This window comes from Chelonoidis abingdonii, chromosome 2 (assembly GCF_003597395.2).
Source record: "Chelonoidis abingdonii isolate Lonesome George chromosome 2, CheloAbing_2.0, whole genome shotgun sequence".
Taxonomy (NCBI): domain Eukaryota; kingdom Metazoa; phylum Chordata; order Testudines; family Testudinidae; genus Chelonoidis; species Chelonoidis abingdonii.
Window position 1 is genome coordinate 156,064,289 of NC_133770.1, and position 21,352 is coordinate 156,085,640.

At 47.0% G+C, this 21,352-nt stretch overlaps 1 protein-coding gene across 4 annotated transcripts in view; it reads left to right on the forward strand.

Annotated features, from left to right (window-relative positions):
• The first annotated feature begins 417 nt into the window (after positions 1-417).
• The window catches only part of GFPT1 (glutamine--fructose-6-phosphate transaminase 1), a 67,090-nt gene continuing 46,155 nt past the window's right edge, over positions 418-21,352 (forward strand). Inside the window, exon 1 of one of the 4 annotated variants that reach the window (XM_032786612.2) lies at positions 418-562. In XM_032786612.2, the coding sequence (XP_032642503.1) occupies positions 556-562 (7 nt within the window). In that variant the 5' untranslated portion in view covers positions 418-555. The remainder of the gene's footprint in view (positions 563-21,352) is intronic. The other 3 variants (XM_032786602.2, XM_075062745.1, XM_075062744.1) reach the window with 3 other exon arrangements.

Consider the following 21,352-nt stretch of genomic DNA (forward strand, 5'->3'; position numbering starts at 1 on the left):
TCAGTAGGGTGACCAGATGTCCCGATTTTATAGCCACAGTCCTGATGTTGGGGTCTTTTTCTTATATAGGCTCCTATTATCTCCCCCTGCCCCGATTTTTCACATTTGCTGTCTGGTCCTGCAACGTGACAGTGCCAAGTGTGGCCCTTCCCCTGATGCGGGAAGTGGCCTGAGACCCAACAAACTCATCTCAGGTGGGCCAGGGGCTGAGTTCATCTCTGTCAGGGGCTGGTCCCACCTTTCTGCTGATGCTTTGCCTGTCCCCAGCCCCTATCCCCAACTCTCCCTCCCCCCAGCCTCTCCTCTCTCTGCTCCTCTCGTCCCCCGCCCATCCCCGGGCGGATGCGGATCCGGCCTGCCACGTCCCAAGCGCCACGGCGCCGCTGCGGGCGGGGCGGGGCGGGGCGGAGCGGGCCTGGACACCATGGCGGGGGAGCGCGGGGAGCCTGCGTCCCTGGGCCCCGGCCTGCCCCGCCCCCGGCCGCTGCCTCGCCAGGAAGAGTGGCCCCCGCCGGCCCGCAGAGCAGAACTGGGCTGTCCCCGGGCGTAGGCACCATGTGCGGTAGGGACCCTGCGGGGGGAGCGAGCGGCGGGGAACTGGGGGCTGTACACGGGGTGTGGAGGGATAAGGGGGGTCTGGGAATATACAGGGGGTGTGGGGGATATACACGGAGTGTGAAGGGGGCGGAGGGATATATGGTGTGGGGGATATATGGGGTGTGGAGGGGTATGGGGAGTATACAAAGGGAGTGCGGAGGGGTCTGGGGGATATACAGGAGATGTAGAGGATATAGAGGGTAAGGGGCGGGATTGGGGGATATGTAATGGGAGCAAAGGGGTGGGGAATGTGGTGGACACGGCAGATATTTTGGGGAGCAGTAGGCGGGGGACATGGGGATATATGGGGAGCTGGGGTGCAGGGTGAGGGGGAACTTGGGGAACATGGGGGATATATTGGGGATGGTGGGGGATTTCGGGCAAATTAAGGGAGAGCGAGGGTGGGGATTTAGTGGGAAACGAGTAGGGGTGGGGGAGTGCAAGGTAGGGGTCTGGGAAGGCTAGACCGAAACATTGGGAGAAACATGGAGAGCAGGGGATGATTGATATGGGGAAAGTACTGTGGGCAGGTGTTAGTAATGATGAAGGAGGACATAAGCAGTTTAAGGAGTAAATACGGGGGGAGCCCAGAAATGATTATTATAGGATGAAACACTGCATGTTTGTGACTGTGCATGTTTGAGAATGTGAGACTTATTAGGAAGTTGGTGGATGATGATAGTTGGGGACCCTTGGGGGCAGGGCAGATATACATGATCTTTAAATGAATATGTTTTCCCCACACAGTAATTTTAAAATCTGGCCCCTTAATGTTCATGTGCAAGTCTCCTGCTTCAGGGTATATGTATGTTTCCTTTATATACTTCTTTGTGGGTAAAGCATGGGATAGTGGGAGGAGTCAGTGTTGGCAGCTAGATTAGAAAGTGTGTGTTTAGCTTATCACTCATGCATCCAGGGCCGGCTTTAGGCCTATTCCACCAATTCCCCCAAATCGGGCCCCGCACCCAAGGGGGCCCCGTGCCCAGTGAGAATCTCTTCCCTGGCTAGAGGTGCCTTTTAAATTTTTACTCACCTGGCAGCGTTCCGGGTCTTCAGCGGCACTTTGGCGGCGGGTCCTTCGCTTGCTCTGGGTCTTCAGTGGCACTTCAGCGGTGGGTCCTTTAGTGCCGCCGAAGACCTGGAGCGAGTGAAGGACCTGCCACTGAAGACTCAGAGCACCGCCCGGTGAGTACAAGCCCCACATGTTTTTTAAAATTATTTTTTTACTTTTTTTTTTTTTTTTTTAAGGTCATCCCTGCCGGGGCTCTGCCAAAACTGTTCAAATTGGGCCCCGCACTTCCTAAAGCCGGCCCTGCATGCATCCCAATTTCCTTGCAGCCGGGATGGGGTCCTTTGCATGGCAGTTCTTTGTGTCTGAGAGTTATAGGAAATTTCCAGTTGATCCTTGCTGGAAAGAGATGTCCTTGCAAGTCTGTTGAAGTGAAATAGAGCTAATAGGCAGATGTTACAGGCAAATTTTTACACTCACAATTAAAATAATCATTCCCTAGTTGGAGTGTGTGCGGCTAATTTCAGTATAAAATGAAGGTGATGAATTATGCATTGACTGAATGTTCCTCGCTTATTTCAAGATTGGGAGACATGTCTATTTATTTGAGAGATGACTGTAAATACATGTACAACAGTTTCCTCCCAGATCAGAAATTATTTTACCATCTCTGTCTTTAAATGACTTTGTTGGCATGAAACGCTATACAGTGCTTTCCAGAAGTATAAAAAGGCTGAGACCTTAAGCAGTAGTTGCGGAACAAGCATGTGCGCAAGAGGACTACACCTTGTGACTTTTTGTTGGTTTTGTTGATATCTGACTCAGCGACAGGTTGTACGAAGGGTGATGCTACTTTTGTCCTCTGTCTCATCCAGGGGCTAAGGTGGGATTTTAAAAAGCTAGAAGCACAGTGAAGGTCAGTGAAACTAGGGTTTTCAAAAGCACCTAAGACCTGGTCTAAACACACAGTTGCACATGTTTAGCTAAAAATGTGATTTTTGAATTGGTACAAACACAAAACACAGGGATTTGCACCAGCTCAGCTAAACCAGTTTTTTAACCTGTGCAGCTCTGCTGTATAGACAAGACTTAGGGTGTTTCTGCACTGCATTGTAAATCCAGGTCTGTGGGACCGGGCTTCTGGACTTGGTGCTTCCGAGTCACACTTGCGTGTCACACTGCACTGTAACCCTGTGTTTACAGTTGCTGAACCTGGGTGTCTCAGTCATGTTAACGCGTCCAGAAGACCTTCTGATTAGGGGTTGCGTCTTGGGCTGCGTCCACACCGCAAAACAACAGGGCTTGAACAGCTCGGGCTCTGACCTCATCTAGCAGGATCCTAGGACCCTGGCCCTGAGTTCATCCTGACCCGAGTCAGACTGATTTGTGTGTGGACAGAGCCTGGGCTTAGAGTGCAGTACAGACATATGCTTAGAGTACAAGTCATTCCCTGCACACCCACCCTCATTTTCTGTGGAGCGGTCGAAACTCATCTCCAGTTGGCCCTCAATGCCAGCCTCCACCGCCCACTTGTTATATTTGAAAACAAAGACCTTCAAGCTTTCTCCCATGCTGTTCTGTAGGCTTGTGAGGTGCTTTCCGTAAACATCTGTAAAGCTAGCTCATTATCCACTTTGAAATACCTCCTCAAAACTCTCCTTGCCCATGATGCATCCAAAACATCTGAGAACTGTTAGGAAGCTGGCATGCTGATATTACTGCCCTCTAGGATGATCAGTGTTGTCTCATTGTTTTCTTTAGTTCCCCCAGCCATTTGTATCAATCTGTTGTCTCTTGTCTTATACTTTGATTGTAAGTTCCTTGGGGGCATGGATTGTCTTTTTGATCTGTGTTGCTATACTCAAAGTGCCTAGTACAATATGGTCTTGGTCTATACCTATGGCTTCTAGGTGCTATGGTTAGAGCCCAGCGCAGATACAAATTTATATCCATGGACATAGATCAATATCAGCAGAACCGCAGGGCTCTCCCAGGAACTGCAGCGGCAAAAGGAGCAGAACGTGGGGCCGCTACTCCCAGGAGCCTGTGCCCCACGCTGGCAGCTCCTCCGGTGGAGCTGTACCGACTCCAGACAGGAAACACAGACAGCTGTGTGGAAGGGCTGGGACGGTTCAGCCTTGCCAGAGGAGCTGCTGGCCCTGGTGGGGCCCCACATTCTGCTCATTTCACTGCTGTGGTTCCCGGGAGAGCCCTGTGGTTCCGCTGATACTGATTTATATCCACAGAGGGATCTAGCTATGGTAATACAAATAATACATAATAATAAGTCAATGGGGCTTATGCTCTTAAGACACTTAGACACTTTCCAAAATCCCATCTATAGTCAGATTTCCCTTATCGATGAGATGATATTTGAAAACATCTTTCTTGTCCTGGCCCCCATAGTTTGGACACTGGAGTAGAAAAAAGTCCCTCTGTTCCAATTTTTCTTTTGTCACATTAGTTTCACAGTTGCGTCTTTCTGGAGATTCATGCTGTATTTTTTGCTTTCTGGTTTCCACCTTTTAGTTTTTCTACATCTTTATTTTTAAATTAAATCCTGTGGTTGAACTAAATTAGTTTTTATATATTTTATATCTGCTTTGCACACCTTCACAATTTCTTCATCCTGCTTGGGAATAGAGGATTTTGAATTTTTAATGAATTGTTGTCACAGAGGTTACTAGGTATCTTAAAAGGAGTATAAGGGGTATGAAGGGCTACAGTCAGTAATGTGTGTTCCATCTTACATTATGCTAATTTTGTCTCAAAGTGGAAAGTGGGACAATGCTAAGAATAGACTAGACAATTATTGCTATAAATGGTTTGCTGCAAGTATGGTGCTAGTTTTGGTGCAGTGGGAGTCTCTCTCCTGGGAAATCCAGCCTTTGAGATGTGCAGTATTCTGCTATTTTTTAAAATTGTGGTGACTCTGAACATTCTGTGGGTCAGTGTTTAGCGTGTGCCCTTTGGATCTGGACACCTGCACAAATATTTCCCTCCTGTTTCAGTACAAGCAAAACTGTTCCTGGATGTTGGAATGTCTTTTTCAGTAATATGAAAGGTGTCAGAGATTTGGCTTTGCATCTTGTTCCTGGTGAAGCAGAGAGATTTCCTTTCCGAAGAAATGAAAACAGTGTACAGAAGAAGCATTAGCATAGTTGTAAAGTACCCTACAGTGAAGTAAAAATATAAGCATAGTAGGATCTTCTCCCTCCCTCTCTGCAAACATTGAAGGAAAGATCAGAAGCAATCTAACAAATTGGCCCTCTGTGAGAAGCCTATGTTGAATTCCAAAAGAAACAGTTACATTGTAGATTATCATCAGAGCCAGAGTTAAAGGTGAGGGAGCGTTTGGCCGCAGGGAATGCATAAATGTAGAAAGAATTGGTGTGCTTTTGTGGACAATTCTCCTCTGTTGGATGGAATCTGAACTATTTAGTTGCATGTTCTTGGTCCTGTACTAACAACAGTAGTCAGCTTCTCCTGTAGGTCAAGTGGCAGGGGCCTTTGCTTTTGGAGCAGGAGGGCCTGAGTTCTATTCCTGCTGTCACCATGCAGTTCTGAGTAGAGCTGGTTGGAAATGTCATTGAATAAGAAATTTCTGGTGTCTGGGAAGCCCTGGGAGACCCAGTGTGAGCTGGGGCTCTCAGGACTTTTAGATTCCCAGCTTGTTAGCAAGAAATTTGAAAGCACCGACTCTTTGTATCTAGCCTCCAGTCCTGCAGCCTGGAAATCTTTGGGGATGGTGCGGGAGGGAGGGATAGGGCTCAGAGCTTTCACACTTACTGACACAGTGCTGGGAGCCTGAAGGTCCTGGGACAGGTTTCCAGTGTTTGTGGATCTGGTAACAGCCCTGGGCCAGCGAACCCCAGGGTTTCCAGACCCTTGAGCCAGCTTTCTCCCCAGGCTACCAGCTTGTGAGCTGGCTAGTCTGAATAGCTAGCTGGCCTGGGAGACTGAGGCCTCAGGATAGTCTTTGAGGAGGTGCTGCCCCTGAGCCATAAACCCTAGGAACTTGGGTAGCTCCTGAGTGAAATTGACATCCTGTGTTTCAGTCCTCTCTGGTTTGGAGTGGTGGTGTTATTCAACATAGCAACATCTGTAAAGTTCTGCAGTGCCACTGATTTATTGTAAAAATTATGGGTAGCTAAAAGTTCTAAGTTCTTACAGGTTGTACATTTATCTACTTTAATATCTCGTCTCTGACTTCTTAAACTAGTTTAATTCACTAAATGGTTTAGAAGGCATTTTTATATTAGGACAGTGTGAATAAGAACCTCAATAGAGCATAACAGTTGCTGTTAACTTTACATTCACCCGATTAGCTCTGCTCTCTTGGCAGTGATAGTTCTGAAATCTCAATGCACTGATGACTTAAAGTTCAAATACCTTAAGGCAAGTACTGTATGAGGAAGTCTGAACCTGTTTGGTTGCAGCCATAGCAAGTGATGCAGCCTTTGTAATGCTATTCCCCTCTTGCCTGGGGCAAGTAAGATTTTTGGTTTTTGTTAAGAATAAAATATTATACTTGCCCATCACAATCACCACGGCAAGGGGCAGATGTGTGGATTTGGTGGTTGGACAGGTACGGTTTGGTTATACAAGGCTTCTATACTGCAGTATTCGCAGGGCAAATCAGTTTGCTGGCAGTTATCTGGATGGAAGACGTGAGTCTGTGGTGTGGATGCATTTAACCAGTTCAGACTGACCTCAGAAATAGTTTGAAAGCAGGTTTTGGAAGGTGATCTGGCCTAATTGTCTGTAAATAATCAAACCACTCAGATACTACAGCTGGATTTTTTTTAAAGGCTGAATAATTTTAGGTCTAATATTATTTGTAGTTATTCAGGGTGTAATCTGACTGACTGCTGCAAGAGTCAGGAAAGAGGGTTTGTTTGTTTTTTTTTCATCCCATTAACGCCATTGCACAACTAGTTAGGTGCTTTTCTCTGAGGATCAGCTAATGGCAACTACTTGAGGTGGGATGCTAGATTTCATGGAATAATAATCTCCTCTAATTTGGAAAAATCTTGTCTTTGATATATAAGGATACTTGCGTGTATTTGAGCAGTAAAGAAACCATCCGGTGCACAAGTATTGTTCCTCCGCAAAATGGATGTTTTTCCTGCTCTCTTTCTTAGTTACTTTGAAAAGCTGATGATATAAAAGTAAGACCTTGGCGACACTTGGAGGTGTGTAGCGCTGGGAGTTACAGCTGTCTTTGTACAGCTGTGTAGGGACAGCGCTGCAGTGTGGCCACATTTGCAGCATTTGCGGAGCTGTTGGGAGTGGTGCATTGTGGGCAGCTATCCCACTGAGCACCTCGTCCCATTCTGGCGCTGTGGGTTGTGGGAAGGGGGCGGAAGGGTGCAGGTCATTCCGCTTCCTATCCCAACGCCCCGTGGTGAATCGCTTCACATCCCAGCAGTCACTGTTTTTCCGTTCATGTTTGGTGCCATTGTGAGTCTCCCAAGGGTTTCTGTGCAGCGCGATTTCTGTGGGAAATGGAGCCCAAGCTGCTGAGGACTTTGCTGATGAATGTCGCCAGCACATCATGTTTGGCAGTTGAGCTATTCCTTCAGCTCCAAAGTGACAATGAGGAGTCTGATGATGATATCAATTCGCCTGACGCGTATGACACTAAATTGCTTGTGGCATTCACGGAAATGCTCAGCACCGTGGAATGCCACTTTTGGGCTCGGGAAACAAGCACTGAATGGTTGGATCATATCGTCTTGGAAGTCTGGGATGACGAGCCGTGGCTGCAGAACTTTTGGATGAGAAAAGCCACTTTCATGGGACTGTGTGAGGCGCTTGCCCCCATCCTGCAGCGCAAGGAGACGAGATTGAGAGCTGCCCTGCCAGTGGAGAAGGGGGTAGCTATTGCAATCTGGAAACTGACAACTCCAGACAGCTACCAATCGGTCGCGAACCAGTTTGGAGTGGGAAAGTCGACCGTTGAAATCGTGTTGATGCAAGTTTGCAGGGCCATTAATCGCATCCTGCTAAGAAGAACCGTGACTCTGGGGAACATGCAGGACCTTCTGGATGACTTTGCACAAATGGGTTTCCCTAACTGTGGAGGGGCGATAGATGGGATGCATATTCCTATTCTGGCACCACCCCACCTAAAATCTGAGTACATTAATCGGAAGGGGTATTTCTCTATGGTTCTCCAGGCGCTTGTGGATCACTGTGGCGATTTCATGTGACCATTAACAACGCTGGACCTGGAAAGGTGCATGGGCACAGACTTTCTGGCAATCAGTGGCTTTTCAGAAGCTGCAGGCCGGGACTTTTTTTTCCCAGACGGAAGATCAACAAGTAGGGGACGTCAACAATGCCCACTTGTGACCTGGAGACCCGCTTACCATTAATGCCTGGCCTCATGAAACCCCGTATACAGGGAACGCTTGACGAGTAGCATAGGATGTTTCAACTACAGCTGAGCCAGTGGGCGAATGACTGTGACTGTGCTTTGCCATTTAAAGGGACGCTGGGAGATCTCTTTATGGGAAGTAGGACTTTGGGGAAAGCAGCATTCCTGCGGTTTATCCGCTGTGCTTACCCTCCATAATATTTTTGTGAGGGAAGGGTGAACCATTCAGTCAGGCATGGACCTCTCGAGGTGCTAACGCCTGGAAGCTGAATTTGCACAACCAGAGAGCAGGGCTACTAAGAGGGCCCAGCACAGTGGCTAAAACAAGTAGGGATGCCCTGAGGGAGGAATTTGAGGCTGAAAGCCAAGCAGTGATGTTTGCCTGGCACGGGAGTGAATTGCAGTGGTATCAATGATTTGCAGGGCCTGTTTTTCCTTGGGTACGGTATCTTTCACTTCTGTAATAATAACAACTGTTTTAAAAAGCCAAGAAATCATTTATTGAAAAGAATAGTAAGTAAAGGGCAGGGGGGTAGGCGTGCTGAACTGTACAGTCAGAGGTTGAATATTCCTGTCTGGAGTGGCTGTGGCAATGCTGCTGCACTTCAGGATGAAAATGCTGCATGGGATGGGGTTGAGTGCAGAGGGTAAGGCGTAGTTTCTCAGGGCGTGTAGGTGAACATTACGGTGTTGGGGCAGCTGGTGGTGTAATAATGCTGGTGGCTGGACGAGGGGTTTTGAGCTGATATTGGGGAACAAGGAAGAGAGCTTTGGGTGGGGGGGCCGGCACGGTAGTGCTCTGCCTGCATGGCTACGAGTGACTGGATACAGTCCGTTTGGCGCGCCAGGAGGCTTATCAGCTGCTTTGTGCTTTTCTTCTTAGCCAATGCCTTTCTCCTGCTTTCTCTTTCTCTCCAGTGCTGCATTTTTTTCTCTCCAGTCCTGCAGCTTCTTACTCTCTCTGGCAGACTGATTCATAACTGCTTTCACCATATCTTCTTTGCTTTTTCGTGGCTTTTTCCTCAGGTTCTGTAGCCTTTCAGCAGTCTCTGATACGGCCAGTCGAGTAGTAGTAGTAGTCAAGGACACTGTTATTAGAAAGACAAAAACTGAAACATTTAACAGAGAGGCAGCATTGTGTATAATCACAGTGAAGGAGTTTACAGTCTCACTTTAGCATTCTTTCCACATACCAAAAGAGCACAGAGAGCCCACAGCAGTGAAGACATGGTGAGTAAGGGGGAATGAGTGCAGGAGTTAATTAATCCTGGAAGCTATCTCTCTGCTGCAGGTCACCTGGGAAGGGGGACTGATTGGTTCAGGGCTGCACTGAGGTTTCTGTGCATTGGGGAAAGCAAAGAGCTGCAGGGAGACCTACACTGAAACTATCCCTACATTTTCCACAGGAGTTAATCCTGGAAGATATCTCGCTGCTGCGGGTCACCTGGGAGGCAAGGGAGGGTCTTCTACAGCAATGTGGATTCCGCCTAGGCCCCTATGCAGCTTCCGTGTGTGCAGCAATGGTCCCCGCACCCCTCGCGGCACAGTGGCGCGGACATGTTAGCCTGACTGGGACAAGGACCACAGTGGCTCTCCCTATAAACTTGCGCAAGCGCATAGCCCATGCTCTGGCTGAAACTTTTGAGGAGATTACCGAGGCCGATTACCGCAATGTGATAGACCACATCAGTGGGCTATTCCACATCTAGGCATGCAGGCATGCAGTCCTAACCCCGCCCCCACTCCTCTCCCGAAACATTTCCATCCTGAAAATAAAAGCTGCTTACCGGGAACCTGCTCCTCTGCTTCTTCTTCACCAACAAGTTCCAGCTGCTGCGACTGGCTAGCTTCCTCCTGGCTTGAGAAGAGCTCCTGGCTGCATGCCTCCTGGGATTCCGGGGTGTCTCTCCCCACCCCAGTACCCTCACTCTCGGTTCCCCCCCCCCGTCCCCCTCCCTATCCTCTCCCCGCTCTGAACTGTCCATTGTGGTCGTCGGATTGGCAGTGGAGTCACCCCCAAGTATCGCGTCCAGCTCCTTGTAAAAATGGCAGCTTGTGGGGGCAGCACCGGAATGGCGGTTTCCCTCTCGAGCTTTGCAATAAAACTTTACTTTAACCCTGCACTGCACCGCGTTCCAGTCATGGCCCCTTTCCAGCATGGCCCTTGAGATCTGCCCATAGATATCATAATTCCTACGGCTGGAGCGCAGCTGTGACTGCACAGCTTCCTCCCCCCTAACACTGATGAGGTCCATCAACTCGCCATTGCTCCATGCTGGGGCTCGTTTGGCGTGTGGAGGCATGGTCACTGATTGATTGCACTCCACACCTGGCTGAGCAAACAGGAAGGGGATTTTTAAAATTCCCGGGGTATTTAAAGGGCGGGTCACCTGAGGCCAGGGCGGTAGAATGTGAACAGATGGGCAGAGTGGCTTAACAGGCATTCTGGGATACCTCCGAATACCTCTGGAGGCCAATTACAGCGCTTTTGGTGGCCACACTTGCGGAGCAGCGCTGCAATCGTTATACCTGAGGCAGAGCAGGAGTACAACCAGCGCTGCAGCCAGGGAGATGCAGCGCTGTATGTGCCTTGCAAGTGTGGACGGTAAGTTGCAGCGCTGGTGGTGGGTTTACAGCGCTGCAATTCTCCTTTGTAGCCAAGCCCTAAGCTAACTATCCTATCTGTAGGCTGCAGCCATAATAACAAATCATCTCCTCATTTCTGCCCATCAGTTGACTATCACTACACAGACTTAGGGCTTGGCTGCACTTGCAAGTTGCAGCGCTGCAGCTTACTTGGTGTCCACACTTACAAAGCTCAGCCAGCGCTGCAACTCCCTGGCTGCAGCGCTGGCTGTACTCCTGGTCTGCTATGGGTGTAGCGAATCCAGCGCTGGTGATGCAGCGCTGCTCATCAGGTGTGGACACTCACCAGCGCTGTTATTGGCCTCCAGGGTATTAAGAGGTATCCCAGAATTCCTGTCTACAACAAACCGGAAGGTACTCCCCGGAGCTACCAAACACAGCTGCTCTTTGCTCCAGCGAGCGAGCCGAGCCGAGGCTTTGGAATGTTCACAGCTGTTTGCTTGAGGAGACAAACAGCACGGCGGGGGGGAGGGAGTCCGTCGGAGAAGCTGCTTATCTGGTCTGAAGCCTTTTTACATTTAAGAGTGATTGAGAGAGGGGTGGGGGAAATGGCCAGAATTTGCAAGGCAGGGAGGTCACAGTGTCTGCTCCAAAAATCCGCTCTCTCTATCTCCCCGATGCTCCCTGTCACACTCCACCCCACCCCCCTCTTTTGAAAAGCATGTTGCAGCGACTTGAACGCTGGGATAGCTGCCCACAATGCACCACTCCCAACAGCGCTGCAAATGTGGCCACACTGCAGCGCTGGTAGCTGTCAGTGTGGCCACACTGCAGCGCTGTTCCTACACAGCTGTACGACCACAGCTGTAACTCCCAGCGCTGCACATTTCCAAGTGTCTCCTCAGGACTCAGTGGTTCACAGAGTTTTCTGGTTGAATGTAGCAACTAGCATGGATCCAGTCCTGCAGGATGTTGAGCACCCTCTACTCCCAGTGGAGTAAATTGAAATTTAGGGGATTGGCACCTCGCAGAATTGAGCATTAGTTAAAGAAGCATAGAAGTATAGGTCTGGAAGGGACCTCAAGAAGCCATCAAGTTCATCTCCCTGTGCTGAGGTAGGATTAAGTTATACCTACCTTATGTACTACTTTCTTTTGGTGCCTAGGTTTTGTGGTTAATATTAGAACAGGTTTTGGCATTTTGTTTCTCCATCAGTTTCATTTGTAGAGAAGTCCTTGCTTCCCTCCCCTCTCCCAGCTTGTAAGGTGTTTTTATTTAACCAGGTGTTTGTTTGATTGATCTCATTTAGGCCCAGCTCTTGCAACAAATTCTGCACAGACAGAGCTTGTTCCAAGATCAATACCTTAATCATTATCATTAGGACAAAGGAGTCCTTTAGTGTTAGTGCATGGATGAATTGATAGGATAGTCTGTGGGAACTGCTCTAAAAATGTAAGGCAACCTTATAGCATGGTACAAATATACAGTAAATTAACATTGCCTTAGAGCTTGTGTACACATGAAGTCATCCAGGAACAGCTGGTCTTGGATAACTCCATGTGAGGACACTCTTATTGTAGAACAAGCATCCCTTGTTCCTGTTTAGCTTAATCCAAGTGAGTTAAATCCTGTTCCTGAATAACTCCTTGTGTACACAGTCCTATATATTGTGATTACTTGCAGTAGCAAAAATGGTTTGCATTGTGAGCTGTCTGAGGCAGGGACATTTCCTTTTGTGTGTGTACAAGTGCTTAGCAAGTGGCTGCTGCTGTTAGAAATACATAATGCTTCTGTAGGATCTCAACACATTAAGTTTTACAGCAACTGTTTTATAGACTCAGTTTACCCATCACAGCGAAATCAAGTAACTCGCTCAAGGTCACATAGTGCTAAGCAAGGCATAGAACTCTAATTCAGGGGTGGGTGATCTGCGGCCTGCAGGTCAGATCGGGCCCATCAAGGCTTTGGATCCGTCCCACGGGATTCCCACCCCTGTGGCGCTGCGGGCCCAGCGCTGCTTCCGGAAGCAGACGGCACCACATCCCTGCGGCCCTGGGGGCGAGGGGGGGTGGGCAGAGGGCTCCACATGCTGCCCTCACCTGCAGGCAGCGCCCCCCACAGCTCCCATTAGCAGGGAATGGGGAACTACGGCCAATGGGAGTTTGGGGGAGGTACCTGCAGGCGAGGGCATCGCACGCAGCCCTCTGCCTCTTCCCCCCCACCCCCGCCCCCCAGGGGCTGCAGGGACATGGTGCCAGGAGCGGTGTGGAGCCAGGGCAGGCAGGCCCTGAGCCCCTTCCATACCTCACACTCCCTCCCGCACCCCAACCTCCTGCCCCAGCCCTACATTCATCGCCCTCCACTGCATGCAATTTCCCCAGCCATATGTGGCCCTCAGGGCCAAAAAGTTTGCCCACCCCTGCTCTAACTGCTAGTCAGTAGTAGGAGACAGGACTTCTCTGGTAACAGCTCTGCAGTAAATAATTTGTTCCAACTTCCTCTAAGGGTTTAGCTGCACTCAAAACTCCAAAGCACTCCCGCGGTAGCACTTTGAAGTGCGAGTGTGGATTATCTTACTCCCAGTGCTGGGGCACTGTTTACACTGGTGCTTTACAGCACTGTAACTTGATGCGCTCAGGGGCTGTTTTTTCACACCCCTGAATGAGAAAGTTGCAGCACTGTAAAGTGCCAGTGTAGCCAAGGCCTAAGTCAAATTAGTGCTTGTGTTTATTTCAGAAAAATGTGGATTCCGTTTATTAGACTAGATTTCTAAAGGAACAGTATCAAAATTTCTAGACCCTGAAATGATCTGCCTTGATAGTAATCCTAGCCAGAATTTTTTCCCTTTCCTAATATATTTTTTTTTTTGGTTGAAAATTGCAGTACTATCATGCTAATTGCCTGGGGAGAAAAGATGCATAAATTAATGAGACGTAATTGTTTTTTATTGCTTTATGATGCTGAAGTCACATAATTGTTAGTGCTAGTGATCATCTCAGGAAATCATGTAGATGCATTTTTAATGTGCCTGCAAGGATCTGTTGGAAAATTCCTGGAAGATGCTGTCTTAAGGAATGCTGTGAAGTTGGATGATTTTTTTTATCCCAGTATTCCTGGCAGTGTTCTTTTTGAATATGAATGAGAGGAGGAAAAGAGCTTGGTTTCAGGGAACATAATTTGTCATTCTTAATTGAATGCAATGATTAACTCCCTTGTGATGTTTCCTTCATGTTTCCTTGTTGCACCATAGTTTGTCCTATCAGAGTGAGCTAATGATCTCAAAAGAAGTCTGTTTGTTTGTATGATACCCTTGCCAACACAGCCAAGCCATTAATAATGCCAACAGCTACAGTGTGCACTGACAAAGACACTTGTCTACTCAAAACTATTGAGTAACACCTTTCTCGGTTTCAGTACAGGAGTGCTAGAAACCTGTACTTAGGGCTAGTCTACACTGGCAACACTAAAGCGCTACCGTGGCAGCACTGTAATGTGCCTCGTGCAGTCGCAGCAGAGTGCTGGGAAATAGCTCTCCCTGCGCTCTTAAAAAACAACCTCAACCAGGGGCATAGCTCCCAGCCTCCGGACACTGTTTACACTGCTGCTTTACAGCGCTGCAACTTGCTGTGCTCAGGGAGGTGTTTTTTCACCCCCCTGAGCGAGAAAGTTGCAGTGCTGCTAATTGCCAGTGTAGATAAGCCCTAAAATAGGGCTGAGCATCTGATGAATTGAATGGGAGCTGATAGTTGGCAGCAGCTCTTGCCTGGGAGAATAGGTTGTGTTTCAAACCCTATTGTTAAACATGTTTCAGCTGATAGAATTTTAAATAGGACTTTGTACCTAGCACAGACAGGACAAGGTATGCTCAAAAAGATGTACAACCTGCTGTGTTGTTGGTAATCCATTGTTGCTGATGATTATATTGTCGCAGTTCTCATCTATGGCTGCATATGATTCTGAAGTCCAAAGCCTGAGTTGGCTTCACATGGGAAGTCCCTATCCATGATGTTTGACGATGCAGATCTGTGGCACCTTTCACGTGCAGCCTGGAGATAATTTCATTGATCCCACTTGAACTTGTTGCAGGCTGATCTTGTCAGAGGCCACCAGTGAGTACTGTTCTGAGCCATTTGCTCGAATTCTTTGAGACTGATGCCAGCCCACTGGAGATTACTCTCCAGGTTATCTCTGAAGCACTTGTATGGGCGATCCTTCTTTCTTTTGCCCTGACTCAGCTCCCCATAGAGGATCTGTTTTGAGAGACTGTTTTTTTCCATTCTGATGACATGCCCGGTCCACCTAAATTGTGCTCTCAATAACATTTCTTCAATGCTGGTTGTGTTTGCTCTCTCAAGGACCTTAACATTGGTCACTCTGTCCTGCCAACTAATGCTCATTATTGAGCAGAGGGTGTGCATATGAAATTGCTCAAGCTGTTCAATGTGTGGTCAATAAAGAGTCCATGTCTCAGATCCGTACAGGAGAGAGGTTAGGACCACTGCACTGTAGATCTTCAGTTTGGTGGAGAGACAAATGTTGTTGTGTTGGTTAAGGACTTTTGTTTGAAGTCGGCCAAGGGCCTGGCTGGCTTTACTGATTCTGGAGGCAATTTCCTTATCAAGGGGACTGTCACTAGCGATGGTGCTGCCCAGAGACTTGAACTGGTCCACGTTTTTCATCTGTGTGCCTTGGATAAAGATGGCTGGCACTGGAGCATTGGAAGTGCTGGTTGCATGAGGTGCTGGTTGGAACAAGACCAGTCTCGATAAGACATAGATGATGAGACCAAAGAGCTGGGATGCTGCTAATGTGTTTTTAAATGCACTTTGCGCTGTCTTCACTAGATGCAAAGTCCTGTTTAAAACTGAGTTGTGCTAACATGTTTTAAACACATATCATGCCCGTAATCAATTGCAGAGGGGTCTGATTGTATCTCCTGAGCCTCTCAAATCTCCTGTGACTTAAATTAGCACAAGTTAGGGCCTTTGGTACCCTTTTTTTTTAATGCAAGTTTTATGAATATATTAAAAATACCCTTCAGGAACTTGCACAACTTTCTTGTTCGCCATGATATTTATTTCACCTAGTGTTGTTAGATTAGAATATCAGCTTATCAGTCAGTAACAGGGACTTCATCCTGTTTCACTGTAATCTTCACTCTTTCTGATTCACTCCAGAATGCCTTTTAATAAGGGTGTGGGCACAGTCGCATTCTTACACTGTGAGGCCGCACCTCCAGCTCACTGACACTGCTGCTGCTTTAGTTACCTAAGCGTGACTGGGATCTGGAATTCCTGTTCTGCAGGAAATTCTGAAACTTCAAATATTTTTCTTCCTGAAATAGAGCAAAAAACCAAAACTTTTACGTTTCCAGAAGTACAGGACTTTACAAAAAAGTCAAAACAGAGTGTTGTTCTCTCCCTGCCCCCCCCCTTTTTTTTTTTAAAGTTTCTGCATATCCCAGCACCCCTGCAGCCTGCTCAGAGCTCCCAGGGTTTCTGGCAAGGGGCCAGGACCATGGTAGTCCTGAGAGCCCTGTCTATGAAAACGTGTTATTTGGAGAGAGGATGGATAATGAGCTGAGCATGAGCTCCCAGTGCCATGCTCTAGCAAAAATAGCTAATGCGATCCTGGGATGCATAAATGGAAATCTTGAGTCAGAGTAGAGAGGTTATTTTACCTCTTTATTTGGCACTGATGTGACCACTGCTGGAATACCATGTCCAGTTCTGGTGCCCACAGTTCAACAAAGATGTTGATAAAAGCCTTAGACAGAGTCCCTCATCAAAGGCTCTTAAGATGTCATGGACTAAGAGGGAAGGTCCTCTCATGGACTGGTAACTGGTTAAAAGTTAGGAAACAAAGGGTAGAACTAAATGATCAGTTTTCAGAATGGAGAGTTATGCACATTGGAACACATAATCCCAACTATACATTTAAAATGATGGGGTCTAAATTAGCTGTTACCACTCAAGAAAGAGATCTTGGCTTCATTGTGGATAGTTCTCGGAAAACATCCACTCAATGTGCAGCGGCAGTCAAAAAAGCGAACAGAATATTGGGTATCATTAGGAAAGGGATAGATAATAAGACAGAAAATATCATATTGCCTCTATATAAATCCATGAATACTGTGTGCAAATGTGGTCGCCTCATCTCAAAAAAGATATATTGGAATTGGAAAAGATTCATAGAAGGGCAACAAAAATGATTAGGGGGTTGGAACGGCTTCCATATGAGCAGAGATTAATAAAGCTGGGATTTTTTTCAGCTTGGAAAAGAGATGACTAAGGGGGAATATGATTGAGGTCTATAAAATCATGACTGGTATGGAGAAATTAAATAAGAAAGTGTTATTTACTCCTTCTCATAACACAAGCACTAGGAGTTACCAAATGAAATTAATAGGCAGCAGGTTTAAAACAAACAAAAGGAAGTATTTCTTCACACAACGCGCAATCAACCTTTGGAACTTTTGGCCAGAGGATGTTGTAAAGGCCAGGACTATAAGTAAATTCATGGTATATAGGTCCATCAATTGTTGTAAGCCAGGATGGGCAGGGATGGTGTCCCTAGCCTCTGTTTGCCAGAAGCTGGGAATGGGTGACAGGGGATGGATCACTTGATGATTCCCTGTTCTGTTGGTTCCATCTGTGGAATCTGGCATTGACCACTGTTGGAAAACAGGATACTGGGCTAGATGGACCTTGGGTCTGACCCAGTATGGCCGTTCTTATGTTCTTAAATTGGAGAGGATTCAGAGGAGAGCCATGAGAATGATTAAAGGATTAGATAACATGCCTTAATAGTGATAGACTCAAGGAACATCTTATATTTATCTTAACGCAGGAGAAGGTTAGAGGTGACTTGATTACAATTTGTAAGTGTCTATCTGGGGAACAAATATTTGATAATGGCTCTTCAGTCTAGCGGAGAAAGGTCTAACAAGATCCAATGGCTAGAAGTTGAAGCTGGATAATTTCAGACAGGAAATAAGGTGTACGTTTTTCACACAAAGTAATTAGAACAATTTGCCAAGGATCATGGATTCTCCATCGTTGATCATTTTTAAATGAAGATTGGATTTTTTTAAAATGATATGTATGCTCTAAGAAGGATTTCGGGGGAGCTCTCTGCCCTGTGACCTATACTTGCATGGTCACAATAGTTCCCTCTAGCCATTGGAATATATGAATCAGTGCAGTTTGGCAGGTTCCCTGGGACACTGGTAGCCCGACAAGTTAAGCGTTTTGAGTCTTCCTGGCTCACATGCATCCGATGAAGTGGGTATTCACCCACGAAAGCTCATGCTCCAAAACGTCTGTTAGTCTATAAGGTGCCACAGGACTCTTTGCGGCTTTTACAGATCCAGACTAACACGGCTACCCCTCTGATACTTCCTGGCTCTTGACTCCCCAGCAGGGCACCAGAGTAGAGCCAGTAGGAAACCAGATGGGTGGGGTGGAACCTGTCTGGTTTCCCTTAGAATTCCTTGGAAATTGACATGTCCCTGGGGAATGTTTAGATTTCAACAAAATTAGCATTTTCTGACAAAAGAATACACTCCTTTCTGACCAGCACCACCCATAACACTCCAAACAGCCGGAGAGAGCTAATTAGCTGTTATCTTTTGATCTGCTTGAGTGGGGGTGGAGGAAACTGACCAACAGAGAGTGGGAAAGTCCCTACTGTGGCTTTGCTTTTGTGACAGTGGTATGCTTCTGGTACTTATAAAAAAAAAATGGCTTTTATAGCCCACACTAGAGGTGCTGTATGATAGAAGTGGCAGCATTTTGGTGCTCATTGAAATGATCTCTTTGCTCAGTTTACAAATAAAAAGATGTTCTTTCCCTTAGCTGACCTTATCCTGGGCTCAGAGACAAATGGCTTGTCTTCATCTCATTCATTATCACCAGAAACAAAGGTTCTGCAGGACAGATTATTCTTTCAGATATGGCTGTACAGCCTCATTGTCTCCAAAGTGTATTTTTAGTTATACCACCATAACAGCATTCCTTTACCTGGGCTTGCACAGGTATAACTGAAGGTGTGATCTGAAAACAATGAGATTGCACAAATGGGGGGGGGCATGTAATTTGATCTGCAGAATCTTTATTACTGGTAGTTAGGAAAAATAAAATCTTTCAGTTGCGAATGGAGCAAATTTGATAAAGAAACCTAACAAACATGGAATTCCGATCTGATCCTTTTTTAATCAGTCACCACCCAGAAGTATGTTTAAAAACAAAAAAAGATACAGAACCTAAATATTGCCAGAAACACCCTTTAAAAATATTATAAGAAACAAATCTCGAATGGAAATATTTTTTACATTTGGATTGATGTCTTCCCTTGCAGTGCTGTGAAACCAAAGGTTCACTGTGTTAGTGCATGAAAACGAGAAAGTTGAAAGACTAAAAACTTATTCCAAACAAAAATGAAATTGAAGTCTGTTTTGTTTTTTTTATTGTTACTACATCACTCAGCATGGACAAACAGCATACACAGTGAAAGGATTTTTCAAATGTTTAGTTTTTTAACTGCTAGTTGTGCTAGTAACATCGGTAAGGAAATTTTATTCTTTAATTACTTTTACCTGGTATATCATATTTTTAAAGTGATTAGACAGTCTGTGCTGCTTTTTTATTTGTATTGTGTTATCATTCTGCCTTTCTCTCTCTTAGAAGGGTTTTGAAACCTGTTTGTCCTACTTTTCCTCTGCCTTGATCATTGGTTAGTTTTAGAAATTTTGGTTTACTATGAAGGTCGCCATTATCCTCCCAAGTGGGATGAGTTCATCCATCAAGATAACAGCTGAAGCCAACCAGAACTGAATCTCTGTCTTTGGATCCTCTTCCTTTTGGAACATCTAAGAACATAAGAACGGCCGTACGAGGTCCGACCAAAGGTCCAACTAGCCCAGTATCTGTCTACCGACAGTGGCCAATGCCAGGTGCCCCAGAGGTTGTGAAGCTAACAGGCAATGATCAAGTGATCTTTCTCCTGCCATCCATCCCCACCCTCTGATGAACAGAGACTAGGGACACCATTCTTTACCTTCCTGGCTAATAGCCATTTATGGACTTAGCCACCATGAATTTATCCAGTTCCCTTTTAAATATTGTTATAGTCCTAGCCTTCACAACCTCCTCAGGTAAGGAGTTCCACAAGTTGACTGTGCACTGTGTGAAGAAAAACTTCCTTTGCTGTGGTGGGTTTACAGCGCTGCAATTCTCCTTTGTAGCCAAGCCCTAAGCTAACTATCCTATCTGTAGGCTGCAGCCATAATAACAAATCATCTCCTCATTCTGCCCATCAGTGACTATCACTACACAGACTTAGGGCTTGGCTGCATTTGCAAGTTGCAGCGCTGCAGCTTACCTTGGTGTCCACACTTACAAAAGCTCGCCAGCGCTGCAACTCCCTGGCTGCAGGCTGGCTGTACTCCGGTCTGCTATGGGTGTAGCGAATCCAGCGCTGGTGATGCAGCGCTGCTCATCAGGTGTGGACACTCACCAGCCGCTTTATGTGCCTCCAGGGTATTAAGAGGTATCCCAGAATTCCTGTCTATAACAAACCGGAAGGTACTCTCGGAGCTACCAACATAGCTGCTCTTTGCTTCAGCGAGCGAGCCGAGCGGAGGCTTTGGAATGTTACAGCTGTTGCTTGAGGAGACAAACAGCAGGGGGGAGGGGGAGTCCGTCGGAGAAGCTGCTTATCTGGTCTGAAGCCTTTTTACATTTAAGAGATGATTGAGAGAGGGGTGGGGGAAATGGCCAGAATTGCAAGGCAGGAGCTCACAGGTGTCTGCTCCAAAAATCCGCTCTCTCTGTCTCCCTGACGCTCCCTGTCACACTCCCCCGCCCCCTCGCCCGCTTTTGAACTTGCAGGGCAGGGAGCTCACAGTGTCTGCTCCAAAAATCCGCTCTCTCTGTCTCCCCGACGCTCCTTGTCACACTCCACCCACCCCCCCGCTTTTGAACTTGCAAGGCAGGGAGCTGTCACAGGTGTCTGCTCCAAAAATCCGCTCTCTCTGTCTCCCCGACGCTTCCCTGTCACACTCCACGCCACCCCCCTCTTTTGAAAAGCACGTGCAGCCACTTGAACGCGGATAGCTGCCCACAATGCACCACTCCCAACGCGCTGCAATGTGGCCAACTGAGCGCTGTAGCTGTCAGTGTGGCCACACTGCACGCTGTTCATACCACCCCCCCACCCCCCCCCCTGTGTACCCACAGCTGTAACTCCCAGCGCTGCACATTTCCAAGTGTCTCCTCAGGACTCAGTGGTTCACAGAGTTTCTGTTGAATGTAGCAATAGCATGGATCCAGTCCTGCAGGATGTTGAGCACCCTCTACTCCCAGTGGAGAAATTGAAATTAGGATTGGCACCTCGCAGAATTGAGCATTAGTTAAGAAGCATAGAAGTATAGGTCTGAAGGGACCTCAAGAAGCCATCAAGTTCATCTCCCTGTGCTGAGGAGGATTAAGTTATACTACCTTATGTACTACTTTCTTTGGTGCCTAGGTTTTGTGGTTAATATTAGAACAGGTTTTGGCATTTTGTCTCCATCAGTTTCATTTGAGAGAAGTCCTTGCTTCCCTCCCCTCTCCAGCTTGTAAGGTGTTTTTATTTAACCAGGTGTTTGTTTGATTGATCTCATTTAGGCCCAGCTCTTGCAACAAATTCTGCACAGACAGAGCTTGTTCAGATCAATACCTTAATCATTATCATTAGGACAAAGGAGTCCTTGTTTAGTGCATGGATGAATTGATAGG